Source organism: Erinaceus europaeus, chromosome 2 (assembly GCF_950295315.1).
Source record: "Erinaceus europaeus chromosome 2, mEriEur2.1, whole genome shotgun sequence".
NCBI classification, from domain to species: Eukaryota; Metazoa; Chordata; class Mammalia; order Eulipotyphla; family Erinaceidae; genus Erinaceus; species Erinaceus europaeus.
The window spans coordinates 80,698,488-80,711,279 of record NC_080163.1 but is presented as its reverse complement, the minus strand read 5'-3'; the positions used below and the strand labels follow the sequence as shown (position 1 = coordinate 80,711,279).

Sequence of the window (12,792 nt, the reverse complement as noted above, 5' to 3'; positions counted from 1 at the left end):
CGCAAAGCGCAAGGACCGGCTTAAGGATCCCAGTTTGAGCCCCCATGGGGCGTCGCTTCACTGGCCGGCGGTGAAGCAGGTCTACAGGTAGGTGTCTTTCTCTCCCCCTCTCTCTTCCCCTCCTCTCTCCATTTCTCTCTGTCCTATCCAGCAACAATGACATCAATAATAACTACAACAATAAAATAACAAGGGTAACACAAGGGCATAAATAAATAAATAAATAATTTTTAAAAACTGGATTTTTGAGCCAGCAAGAGTTCACTTGGATAGCATGCTTGCTTTGTCATGAGCACAACCCAAGTTTGAGCTTACTCCCTGCTGCATTACGTAAAGCTTCAGTGCTCTATCATTCCATCTCTACTTCTATCTGAAAAATTGTCCTGGAATGCTGAAGCCCGAGTGGTGACAAAAGGGGAAAACAACTTTAAAAACTATCTTTAGAGAAGTTTTAGGTATGTTACAAAACAGAGAAGACCTTATTTTGATGTACCTGTTATCCTGAGATATCCATAGCTTTCCATTTTCCAGATCATTTGCCCAAATGATATATGTTTTACCAGAGATGAACCTACATTGACCCAAACACCATACCTTTCCTTAGGGTTCACACTCGGTGTTGTACAGCAAGAATCTAGATTAAAGACACACACACATATATACTAAAATATAAAATATCACACTATATATACCATTCTGTTAATATTTTTAACAAAAGGAAAAAACTAAGACAATAAAGATCAGCAGTGAATACTGGACCTTTCCAGAATATCTGATTTATTTCACATAATAATGTGAACTAGGGAGTTGGGTGGTAGCACAGCAGGTTAAGCGCAAGGATCCCAGTTCAAGCCCCTGGCTCCCCACCTGCAGGGGAGTCACTTCACAAGTGGTGAAGCAGGTTTTCAGGTGTCTCTCTTTCTCTCCCCCTCTGGCTTCCCCTCCTCTCTCCATTTCTCTCTGTCCTATTCAACAACAACAATAACTACAACGATAAAACAACAAGAGCAACAAAAGGTAATAAATAAATAAATTAAAAGTAATGTGAACTGAAATTCATAAAGCTTCTTCCTCCCTGCAGGTGGGGACACTATTCTTATTCTTATAAAATATATAATGTATTGCCTGAAATCTACAGATTGTGGACTCCTGAACTTAGATAATGTTTTTGTATTTCATATCCTAAAAACATATAAGTGTTATATATTCTCCCTTCCTTTTTAGCAAGACAGCATTAATAATTTAACTTCCCTTGGCATCAGAAGGTTAAAAGTATGAGAATTTCAAAGTCTGTAGTAAATGACAAACCTATGCAAATCTCAACATATTCAACATCTAGCTTAAAATTCAGTGTACTTTCTGCATGCTCAAATTTCATCTCAAACCATTTCCCCTCTCTGTACTAGGACCAAAGTCTTTTACCTCCTTTACTGAACTAGACAAGTTCTTCCTTTGCTTCAACTTTCTTCCACCATGTGTATGTACCACCACTTTCCTAGTGATTCATCTGCCCTGGGCATCTTGGTCGCTTCCAAGGTTAGGCTACTACAAACTATGCTGCTATCAGCACTGATTGGTGTTCAGAGGTCTTTTCGGATATGTTTTTGTTTTCCCTGGTTAAATTCACAGGAGAGAGATTGCTGGGTCATAAGTAGGTCGATTTCTATAATTCTGATGAATCTCCAGACTGTTTTCCATAGAGGTCTGACCAATTTATATTCCTGCCAACAGTGCTAGAGAGTCACCCCCACCCCTAACATCTCCAATAGTTGGGATTTCTTTGCTAATGCATGACATTTTCATAGGGCTAACGTGGTATCTCATTGTTACTTTTATTTTCATTTCCCTGATTAGTGACTTTAAGAATATTTCATCTCTAGGGGCGTGCCTGGTGGAGCATACATGTTACAATGCACAATGACCCAGGTTTGAGCCCCTGGTCCCTACCTGTAGGAGGAAAGCTTTACAAGTGTTTAGCAATGTTGCAGATGTCTGTCTCTCTCCCTATCACCCCCCATCCAATAAATAAGTAAAGATAATTAAAACTATTTTTAAAAATTCTCTCAATACCTGAATAACTATCAAGACTACATTCAAACGTAATTGTAACATTTTAAAAATATAAAATTCTATTTTATAGCCTATTTGTATAACTATGCAACAAGCAACTTTTTAATGTGCTTTTCTCTGACATAAAGCATCCACATATATTTCATTCATTAAAATCATTCATTCATTAAAAGTTTATTATTTGTGGAAAATTGTTGGATTCCTGTAATGACAATAAACTAATATCTTTCAAAATCTATGTAGATTTACCAAAAGATAAAATAAGACTAATTTGAGCTATAACGTCACAAAAATGAAAATAATACTACAGAATATAAAGGCACATAACAACGGGCAACTTTACACATAACAATCTGCATCTAGAAATACAAGCAAAAAAAAAAGTAAGTTACATCTAACAAAAACAGAGGCATAGAATAATTGGAACAAAGGTGAGATACATGGTATCATGATGCTATTGCTTTTGATATTATTAAAGTACTTTTCTTGTTAGCATCCATAAAACTGTTACATAACTTGAAATTCCTCTAACTTTCTGTTACCTGTTATATAGTAAAACCCCTTCCATTGGCTATTGAAAGAAAACTATCTTCAGATTGATTCACAAGGTAAAATCCAATTTTATGCTGCCTGGGGGGGGGGCAAAAGAGAAGATTAACAAGAGAAAGTAAAAAGAAAACATGAATGTATACTGATATCTGACAAGGAGGATTTAAAACCCAAACATATTTGAAACAAACAGCAAATTATATCCTAGAATTCATAATCCACAATAAAACATTACATGAATTCTAAGCAGCAGTTTAATTCACAATAAAACATTACATGAATTCTAAGCAGCAATTAATGTGGCTTTTATACTCATGTAACAGAAAAATATAAAGAAAACTAAAAAGACTCTAAATACAATCTAAATGGGAATATAAAATACCCAAGCAATATAGTCAATTCTAGGGACATTTTTATATATTAAACTTTACCCATTGTAAATAAATACTGGCATTAACTTCCTAATTAATTAAAATTACCATAAGCAAGAAAATAAAAATAATTACATAGAAACAAGATAATGTGTGACAAAATATAATAAAATTGAATAACAAAACTACCACGTTTCTTATGAAAATGTAAAACTCAAATGGTAGGTAAACAAGAAATGCAAAGAAATTCTAACAATTTATGAAAGTAGCAAATATACAGGAATACTGTATATTTCTTTCAATAAACAAAACAAATTAATAATTTCATAATCAAAATTATAAAGATTATAAAAATATATAAATAAATGTAATTAGAAAACAGTTATACCAGTGAATCAAAATGCTGATCTACAAGGCAGACAAAGAAAACCTAATAACAAAGGGAAGATAACCACAGAACACCAGAAATCACTTTTGTAAACCCATAATCAACAAGTATTTGAACACGTTAGTAATCTCCTATGAAAATAAAATTACCAAAAAGAGAAAGACTAAAGTACTAAGAAACTGAAACTGAAGAAGAAACCATAAGTAACTTTATGAATGTGAATGTAAATATGAAAGTCTTAGATGAAATGCTAAAGCAAATTAAAATGTTTAAAATAGCATAGCAATGTCAAACAGAATTCAATTCAGGACTGTTAAGAATGATTCACTATCAGGAAATACATTGAGGATATATATATTTTTTCAAAGACCCTTAAAAAGCCTTCAATAAAATTTATTCATTTCTAAATTAAAATTCAGTAAGTATCTGTAAGTAAGGAGAAAAACAACCTCACAGGAACTCAAATATTTTTCTGGAAGCAAACCAATTAACTTTAAAATTCATGAGAAAATAAAATGCAGGATAAACTTTAGAATATCCAAGGAGGGAGAGGAGCCTAAATAGAGACTTCTATTCTCATAAAGTCATTATGATTAAATCTGATGACAGTAAATGATTAAAAATTTTAAGTTTTAAAATCTTAAAATAGGACTTGCCAATGTCCAAGTCTAGAGGAGAATCAATTATAAAAGCCAGACATTTCACCTTTTGCACACCATAAAGAATTCTGGCCCATACTCCCAGAGGGATAAAATATAGGGAAGTTTCCAATGGAGAGGACTGGACATGGAATTCTAGTGGCAGAAACTGTATGGAATTATACCCCTGTAAATCATTAGTATTAGAACAACTATAAAAGAAAAAAAAAGATCCTTATTTCCTACTATATACAAAACTATATTCCAAATTCAGTCAACAATATAAATGTAAATACAGAAATATATACAACAGAACCTTACAAATAGTACCCTCAAAAAATTCACACCCTATTGCCAGAAACTATAACTATGTTACATCTGTTATGAAGATATGACAACTAATGATCTTAAGGCAGGGATCTTATACTATGTTGTCAGAGTCCAGTATAATCACAATCTCTTTTAATAAAAGAGAGAACGAAAATTAGTATGAGAGTTATATCGGAAGTATGATCATGACATGGCTATGGACTAAAAATGTGTTGAAGATGTGATGCAGATAGCTTCAAAGATGGAAGCTTGGACCTCTGTGAAGGGATTCTGACAGTAGTATCTAGATGCTAAAAAGGCAAGGAAGTGATTTTTCTCTTACAGCTCTCAAGATCAACATAGCCCTAAAAACACTGACTTTAGCCCACTAAAACTAATTCTGTACTTTCTACCACATTCGGTTTCAAAGTTTAGAAAAACAACCACTTTCACATATTACTACTGATAGTGCAAAATGTCACAAGGTCTCTGAATGTCAAGCTAACAATAACTAATGAAAACAAATATACATTTATTCTATAAATCCAGAATTCTCATTCCTAAGAATTTACCCTCTAGATATAGCCCCATAAATGTGAAAAATATGCACTAGATTTTTTTTTTGCTGTGGCTTTTTTTAAAGACAGAAATATGAGAAAGAAATGTCTCTCCTCTATACCCCCCCTTTCATCTTGCCTTCTGTCTCTATCCAATAAATAAATAAAAATTTTAAAAGATAAAAAAAAGAGAACTTGGGAGTCTTAAAGTCATTGTAAACATGTGAGAATATTAAGAGACTAAAGAAGTAAAATAACATTAAATGCAAGAGGTGAATTTTGGCAACAAGTGTATAATTGAAAAATCAACAGTATGACATTATGTTACGGAAGTAATTCTGACTCACTTAAAAACAATCATCATATTCTCACTATGTAAGAATAGACTTAAAAGATACAGAGTGAGGCTTTTGTCAGTGTTTCCTTTTTATAAATAAAAATTTTAAAAAAGACACCTGCAGACCTGCTTCACTGCTTGTGAAGCAATCCCCCCCCCACACCCCCGCAGGTGGGGAGCTGGGGACTCGAATGGGGATCCTATGGCAGTCCTTGCGCTTCGCACCATGTGCGCTTAACCCACTGTGCTACCACCCAGTCCCTATTTATTATTTTTTTTAGATGTATTGGCAAGACAGAGAATAAGACAAAGAATCAGGAGCCAGGTAGTGGCTGGCTGAGCACACAACTTATAATGCACAAGGACCTAGGTTCAGACCCCTGGTCCCCTACCTGCAGGTAGGAAGTATCATGAGCTATGAAGCAGTGCTGTAGGATGCTCTCTCTCTCTCTCACTCTCTCTCTCTCTCCTTCTCTATCTCCCCCTCCCCTTTTAATTTCTCTCTGACTATCCATTAAATAATAAAGAATAAATGATTTTTTTTTAAATTAGGAGTCAGAGCACTACTCTGGCATATGCTGTGCTGGAATCCAATTTGGGACCTCATACTTGAAAATTATAAGTCAAGTGCTCTACCTGCTGCACATTTCTTGAGCTGCTATAAACCTTTCTGATCAATCATAACCCCCTTGGTTCCCACAGAATTATGCATCCCTAAATAATGAATAGATTAATTATACCTGTCTTGAGATATTGTATCCAACTTTGACAATTACTTTTTATAATACACTATACTTTTATTATTTACTTGTAATCATCTTGCAGTTGCTGTATATTTATTCCATGATATGAATATACGACCTGATACTATTCTATGTTGATTTGGGTTCTTTCCAATTTATATATATTACAAACAGATTATGAGCATAATCTCTCAGATACGCTGCTATGAAAAAAAAAGATACAGACTGAGGTTTATAAGAATGATATTACAAAATGTCTATTAAGTTAAACATTTGTTGAAATGTGACGCCTGTATCTAAATTTAAGACAGAACAAAATAAAAAGTGGTAAAATGTTAATAATTAATCTCTCTCTATCTATCTATCTATATCTATATATCTATATATCTATATATATATATATATATATATATATATATATATATATATATACTGCATATACTAGTATCTCTACACCATTCAGTTTTCTGTATGGTTGAAAATTTTAAAATGCTAGGTTAAAGGATATACTTAATGTGCACATAATACAGAAAATAGAAGTTCAGAACACTACAATGCCTCTCAGATAATGAAAGTTCATTGGATAGAATTCGAGTTGGGTTTATACAGAGGATACATCTAAGAAAAAATTTAATACAGACAAGTTATATCCCTTCAACTTGAAAAAAAAATTAAACTGGATGGAGCACAACAATAACCCAAAATATAATTTATACTAAGCTGTTCATGAGTTCAATCAATTCTTTTGCATTAGTCAAACCTGGTGAAGAATATGAGAACATTATGAGTTTCTTATTCTAAAAAAGGAGGAAAATATTATGCCCCAGTAGCAAGGAAGAGAAAAACTTAATGCCATAGAGAAATATTAGAGAGAAGATGGTAGGAGCCATAGGTCTAAAATCATTTATAAAATACTTTTAGGTCCATTAAGTAATGCACAAGAACAATTATTGATACAACATTTTCACCTTAAGTAATCATGCTAAAATCAGTTTCATAACAAATATGTCCATACTGTAATGAAACAAAAAGGCTGATAAGCTATTTTTTCACATGATTTTGTAAGAAATCTTCAATTGCAGGTCAATATTATTAGAAGCCACTTTGAATAAAAGCTTTGAGTGAGCTAATGAGTTTAAGAAATGCTGACTGATAGATCTGTGCCTAAAAGATTAATAATCATAGTTGGGAACTTTCTCTTAGAGATGTTCTCATCTATAAATAAAATTTGTTCTGGTCTTTTATAGTAACAAATAATGTAAAACTAGATTACATTACTATATATATATATATATATATGTATATATATATATATATATATTAGACTTAATATGGTACTCCCAAAATTTTAGCTTACACATACTGAACTGTTATAAAGACATTCAACAGTTAACATCTAATAAGTTAATAAAGTTGATTCAACTTCCTCTTTAAAAGAGCTTTATAGCTGTTTTTTAATTTTTTTTAGATTTTTATTATATAGGCTAGAGACAGAAATCAAGAGAAAAGGAGAGGAGAATGAGAGAGACAGAAAGAAACCCACAACACTGCTTCACCTCTCCCAAAGCTTTCCCCCTACACATGGGACCTGGGGCTTGAACCCAAGTCTGTGCATTATAACATGTGTGCTCAAACAGGTGTACCACCAACTACCCCTGCTTTTTAAATGTTGACTTTAATATTTAAATTCCAGTAATAAACTAATCTAGGACATACCACCAAAACTTGGTTATATATGCACACTCCTTGATTCTATATGTACTTACTTTCCTTTAGCTTGGCTTCATTTATTACTAATTGAGGGGGAATTAAATTACAGTAATAAAACAAGTCCAGAAGTGACACAGAATTGACAGACAAGTCCTGTAAAGCATCTATTATATTTTTTTCTTTACAGTGCAGTCACTGAAACATGAGTATAATTTCATAATGCATCAGGACCCCAAAGTTTCCTTCCACCCCTTTCTCCACTCTTAACCCACAATTCTTTGCTTTGATGCAATATACCACACCTAGTTTTTGTTTCACTCTGTGTTCTCCCTCCCTGCTGTTATTTATTAAGACTTTCCTACAAAATGAGATTATTCAGTATTTGTCCTTCTCTTTTCTTGGCTTACCTACTTAACATGGTATCTTCAAATCCCATCCAGGATGATGCAAAGAAAATTACTTCATTTTTAACTGCTGTGTAGTATTCCATCATGTAAACATAGCATAATGTTTTAGTCACTCTGTCATTGGACATTTGGGTTGCTTCCCAAGTTCTGGGATTACAAATTGTGCTACTATGAATAGAGGTATATACATATCTGTTCTAATAGGTGTTTTTATTTTCTTTTGGTTAAACTCTCAGGAGAGAAATTATTGGGTCATGTGGTACACCCATTTATAGTGTTCTGAGAACTCTCCAGACTGTTTTCCACAAGAGTTGGACCAATTTACACTCCCTCCATCAATGTAGAAGTGTCCCTTTGCCCCAAATCCTCTCCATCACTGGTTGCTTACTGTCTTTTCTAATGTAAGGTATTTTCACAGGTGTAAAATGGTATCAAGTTGTTTTCATTTGCATTTCTCTGATAGTGACTTTAAGCACCTTCTCATAGGTTTGTTGGCCTTCTGGATCTCTTTCTTGTTTAAGTTTCTATCCATGTCCTCTCATATTATATGGTGCCTTTCTGTTAGGGTAGTGGTACCCATTGCTATGGGATTTGAATCTTTGAAGACCTTTTTGAAGCAAAGATCATGAAGTGTTCTACCAGTGTATATGATGGTTTCTGGTCTAATGTCCATGTTCTCTTTCATCAACTTGAAGTTGACTTTTGTGCATAGTTTCATTCATTTGCATGTTTCAAACCAATTTTCCCAACACCACTTGTTGAAGAGACTTTCCTTCACCCATATAATACTTTGGGCCCCTTGTTAAAAATTCATTGGTTACCTGACTTCCCTGGGCAGATGACCCCACCAGTATGTCCTGGAGCCCTGCTTCCCCAGAGCCCCGACCAACCAGAGAAAGAGAGAGACAGGCTGGGAGTATGGATTGACCTGTCAAACCCATGTTCAGCACTGAATCCATTACAGAAGCCAGACTTTCCACCTTCTGCACCCCATAATGACCCTGGGACCATACTCCCAGAAGGAAAAAGAATAGAAGAGCTTTTGGGGGGAGGGGGTGGATGGGATAGGGAGTTCTGGTGGTGAATTGTGTGGAATTATACCCCTTTTATCCTATGGTCTTGTCAATATCTCCATTTTATAAATTTAAAAAGTTTAAAAAATTAGTTGGTTATAATTATGTGGACTTATTTGATGGATTTTTATTCCATTGGTCTATGTGGCTATTTTAGTTCTAGTACTAAGCAGTTTTGTTTACTTTAGCTCTGTAGTATAGTTTGAGGTCAGACAATGTGATACTTAGCTTCTTTTCCAATCTGAATCCTCTTAATACTTTCCTCATTGTTATGGTTACGGTTTCTAATATTATGGTGACTATTACCAGTGATAGTGTCCAGCCTTGCTTGCTTTCTACCTGACCAGAGAGGGAAAGTTTTCATTCAGCTTCTTGCCACTGAGTATGAAGTTGGCTGTAGGTTTTCTGTATAGAGACTCAACTAGTTTTAGGAACTTCCCATCAGTGCCCAGTCTTTTTAATGTTTTGACCATGAACGGGTGCTACGCCTTGTCTTATCAAAGGTTTTCTCTGCATCTACTGAAATAATCATGTGGCTTTTGGTTTTCCTTTTGTCTTCAACTAAATTTTCTTATTTGTGTTTATCCACAGTAAAGACTGGTTCTCATACATGATAAAGTGTATACTTTACCTGGTGAGCCATCTCTTGCCCACCACCCCCCACCCAAAGAGAAGTATATAGTTTACTCTTAGAATTTTTAATGATTTTTGGAAAAAAGAAGTAACTTTGTAGCAGAATAAATCTAAATCTCTAAGATTTTGCAACTTAGGAATATTCTTAGGAATAGGGAATATTCTCTGTAGTACATTTTGATAAAAAGAAGTTTGGAGTTAAAACAGGAGGTGAGAATTGTACTGAGTAGTATTAATTAACAACTTTATTTGGCCAAGGAGTTTGATGTTAGCACTGAGGAAGGTGAGAATTGAATTCTAAAAATTGTGAATAAACTAACTGCATGAAGGAAGAGCAGAATGATTTGCTAAGAGGGCTTATAAGGAAAGCAATAGCTCATTCATAAGCCTTCCAGCAAAGAAAAGCAACTAGAGAATCTATAAGTTAAGTATAGAAGAAATTCTCAGTCCATGGGGAAACAAAAAAGACTGAAATGTTTCACAAAAGGAAGCACTAAGTTTCTAAATTATAACTATGAGATTTATAATAAGCCTACAGAACTGTAATAAACTATAGCAGTATTATAAAAACTATCTAAAATTACACAACACAACAAAAAACCTGGGGAATATAATTCTTATTTTAAGAAAAATTGGCTGTTTCTAATATGGGCCTTTAAAAAAAAACAAGACCAAATTTATCATGTAAGAATAACCTGAATACTTAATATTTTTCAATTGATGAAACAAAGTATAGTATAGTCATACCATGGGATGTTACTCATAACAAAAAGAATAAAGTACTGGCACTTTAGATTTTCAGGGAACTACGTTAAGTGAAAAAAAAAAAACCTAAAAGACCATATACTCTATGGTCTTAATATAATTTGCACAAAATAGTGAAATTATAGACATACAGGACAAATGTTAACAGTGGAAGCAGAGTGTGTATGGATATAAAATGCAAAAATAGAAGATTCTTCTCTATAGTCTATATAAAATAGTAATAATCTTCTTGTCATTTAGTACTCTAAATTTTCAAGATATCACCATAGGGGCTGCTAGATTAAAAGTTACACAGGATCTCCATTATTTCTTACAGTTGCATTTGAACCCTACAATTATCTAAAAGTAAAAACTTTATAAGGCATTATTATATATTTATACTTATCCAAAATTTTCTCTAGTATATTCTCACTGAAAAGTAGCTCATTTACCTCAAACTTTTTTACATTCATACCATAAAAATTTCTAATATTTGGAATTAGTGAAAAAATAAATGACCTTCTTGAGATCAAAATACATCCTCATATTAAATATTACAAAGGAATATATTAGGGGCCAGGTGATAGCATATACTTTACCTTCTGTGAAAACCAAGGCTCAAGTCCCTGACCACTATATGGGAACACCTGTACAGGTGAAGCTTCATGAGAGGTGAGCAATACTCCAGCGTTCTCTGTCTCTACTGCTCTGTCTACCCCCTCTATAGAAAAGGGGTTTTAGGGGAAATTGAATTCCCTGGGAGCAGAGGAACTATAAAAGCAGGGAATCCCTGCAACAATACCTAGGTGAGATACTATGTTGAAGGCAGCTAATTCATTGTTAACAGGCTGCAAAGAGATGACAAAACTTATCTGTTCAATTTTATACAGGTCATAGGATTATATGAAAAACAGCCAGTAATTATCTTATACACTAAAAGATATTAGCCTACTAAAGTCACTCCCTAGAATATTGTGGTTCTGTGCTTACTTTTAAATGCACATAGTTGACCACCATGAAGAAGTATCATATAGTTCTCTTATGTACATATATGTAAAATAAAATATATATGTATGGGGTATTCAAGTTAATTTTTTGGCCTTAGGTACCACTTTATTTTAAAAAATGAGGTAACCTTGGTTTACGAAATTACATGTGATTCTGAAAGACAATTTTACACCTCTTCATAACTCACCATACCTACCAGCAAAGTAGGTAATACCCACTGAAGTCTACTGGACCTCTTGCAACCTCCTCTCTTGCAACCCACTCTCCTCTCTAATTCCTTTTGTCACCTTAGTTCTACAGTATTGATTATATAGGTTTGTTTTCACTGCATTTTCCTTTTTACTTTATATGCCCCATATGAGTGAAATCATTGACTACTTTTTTTCTTACATAAATCATTTTAGCATTTTTGGTAAGGTTAGTTTAATGGTAGTGAATTCCTTTAGCTATCTATCATTGGTCTGAAAAGCTCTCTCACACCTCCAAACTGTGTGATATCTGAGCTAATTATACTTGGTGAAAGGTCTTTTCCACTCAAAATTTTAACAATATCATGCCAGTCCTTAAAGGATTTAATTAAACAAACAGAAAGACATTTAAATGGATTATTTACCTGCATACAGAGCACTGCCGCTGAGGCTGAAGAGCAGTGAACATAACAATCATAGAATAATTTCGAGGTGGTGCCTTTATAAATTTTCTGAATTTATCACCATTCATCCGGAAGATTGAGCGCCTGGAACTCCATTCCATTAGCTGTTCTACTTTTTCAGCTAAAAGATTCTGTAATTAAACAAAGGAACTTAAAATTAGACAGGGTTGTAGTCTTTAAGCAAAATCTTTATATTTTACCCAAATCAATTTCTTTTAAACTCTATATTGTGAATGTATTATTGATGACATATACATACAATATATTATTTCCCCTAATAAATTCAAAGATTATACAATAGATACCGAATATTATTCCTAATCCTTCCATTAAAAGACTTGGGTCAGGAGTCTGGCAGTAAAGCAGCAGATTAAGCGCACGTGTTGCAAAGTGCAAGGACAGGCAGAAGGATCCCGGTTAGAGGCCCCCACTCCCCACCTGCAGGGGAGTCACTTCACAAGCGGTGAAGTAGGTCTGCAGGTGTCTATCTTTCTCTCCTTCTCTCTGTCTTCCCCTCCTCTCTCCATTTCTCTCTGTCCTGTCCAACAAGGACGACAACAATAATAATTACAACAATAAAACAACAAGGGCAACAAAAGATAA

General features: G+C 33.9%; 1 protein-coding gene across 4 annotated transcripts in view; it reads right to left on the bottom strand.

Moving 5' to 3' along the window:
• Positions 1-12,792, bottom strand: part of TUSC3 (tumor suppressor candidate 3) — a 119,013-nt gene that overhangs the window by 83,286 nt on the left and 22,935 nt on the right. For 3 of the 4 annotated variants that reach the window (XM_007516273.3, XM_007516274.2, XM_016185236.2), the window contains exon 2: positions 12,151-12,320. The exons of the other annotated variant lie outside the window; for it this stretch is intronic. In XM_007516273.3, coding sequence (XP_007516335.2) covers positions 12,151-12,320 — 170 coding nt within the window. The remainder of the gene's footprint in view (positions 1-12,150; positions 12,321-12,792) is intronic. 4 annotated transcript variants of the gene reach the window in all.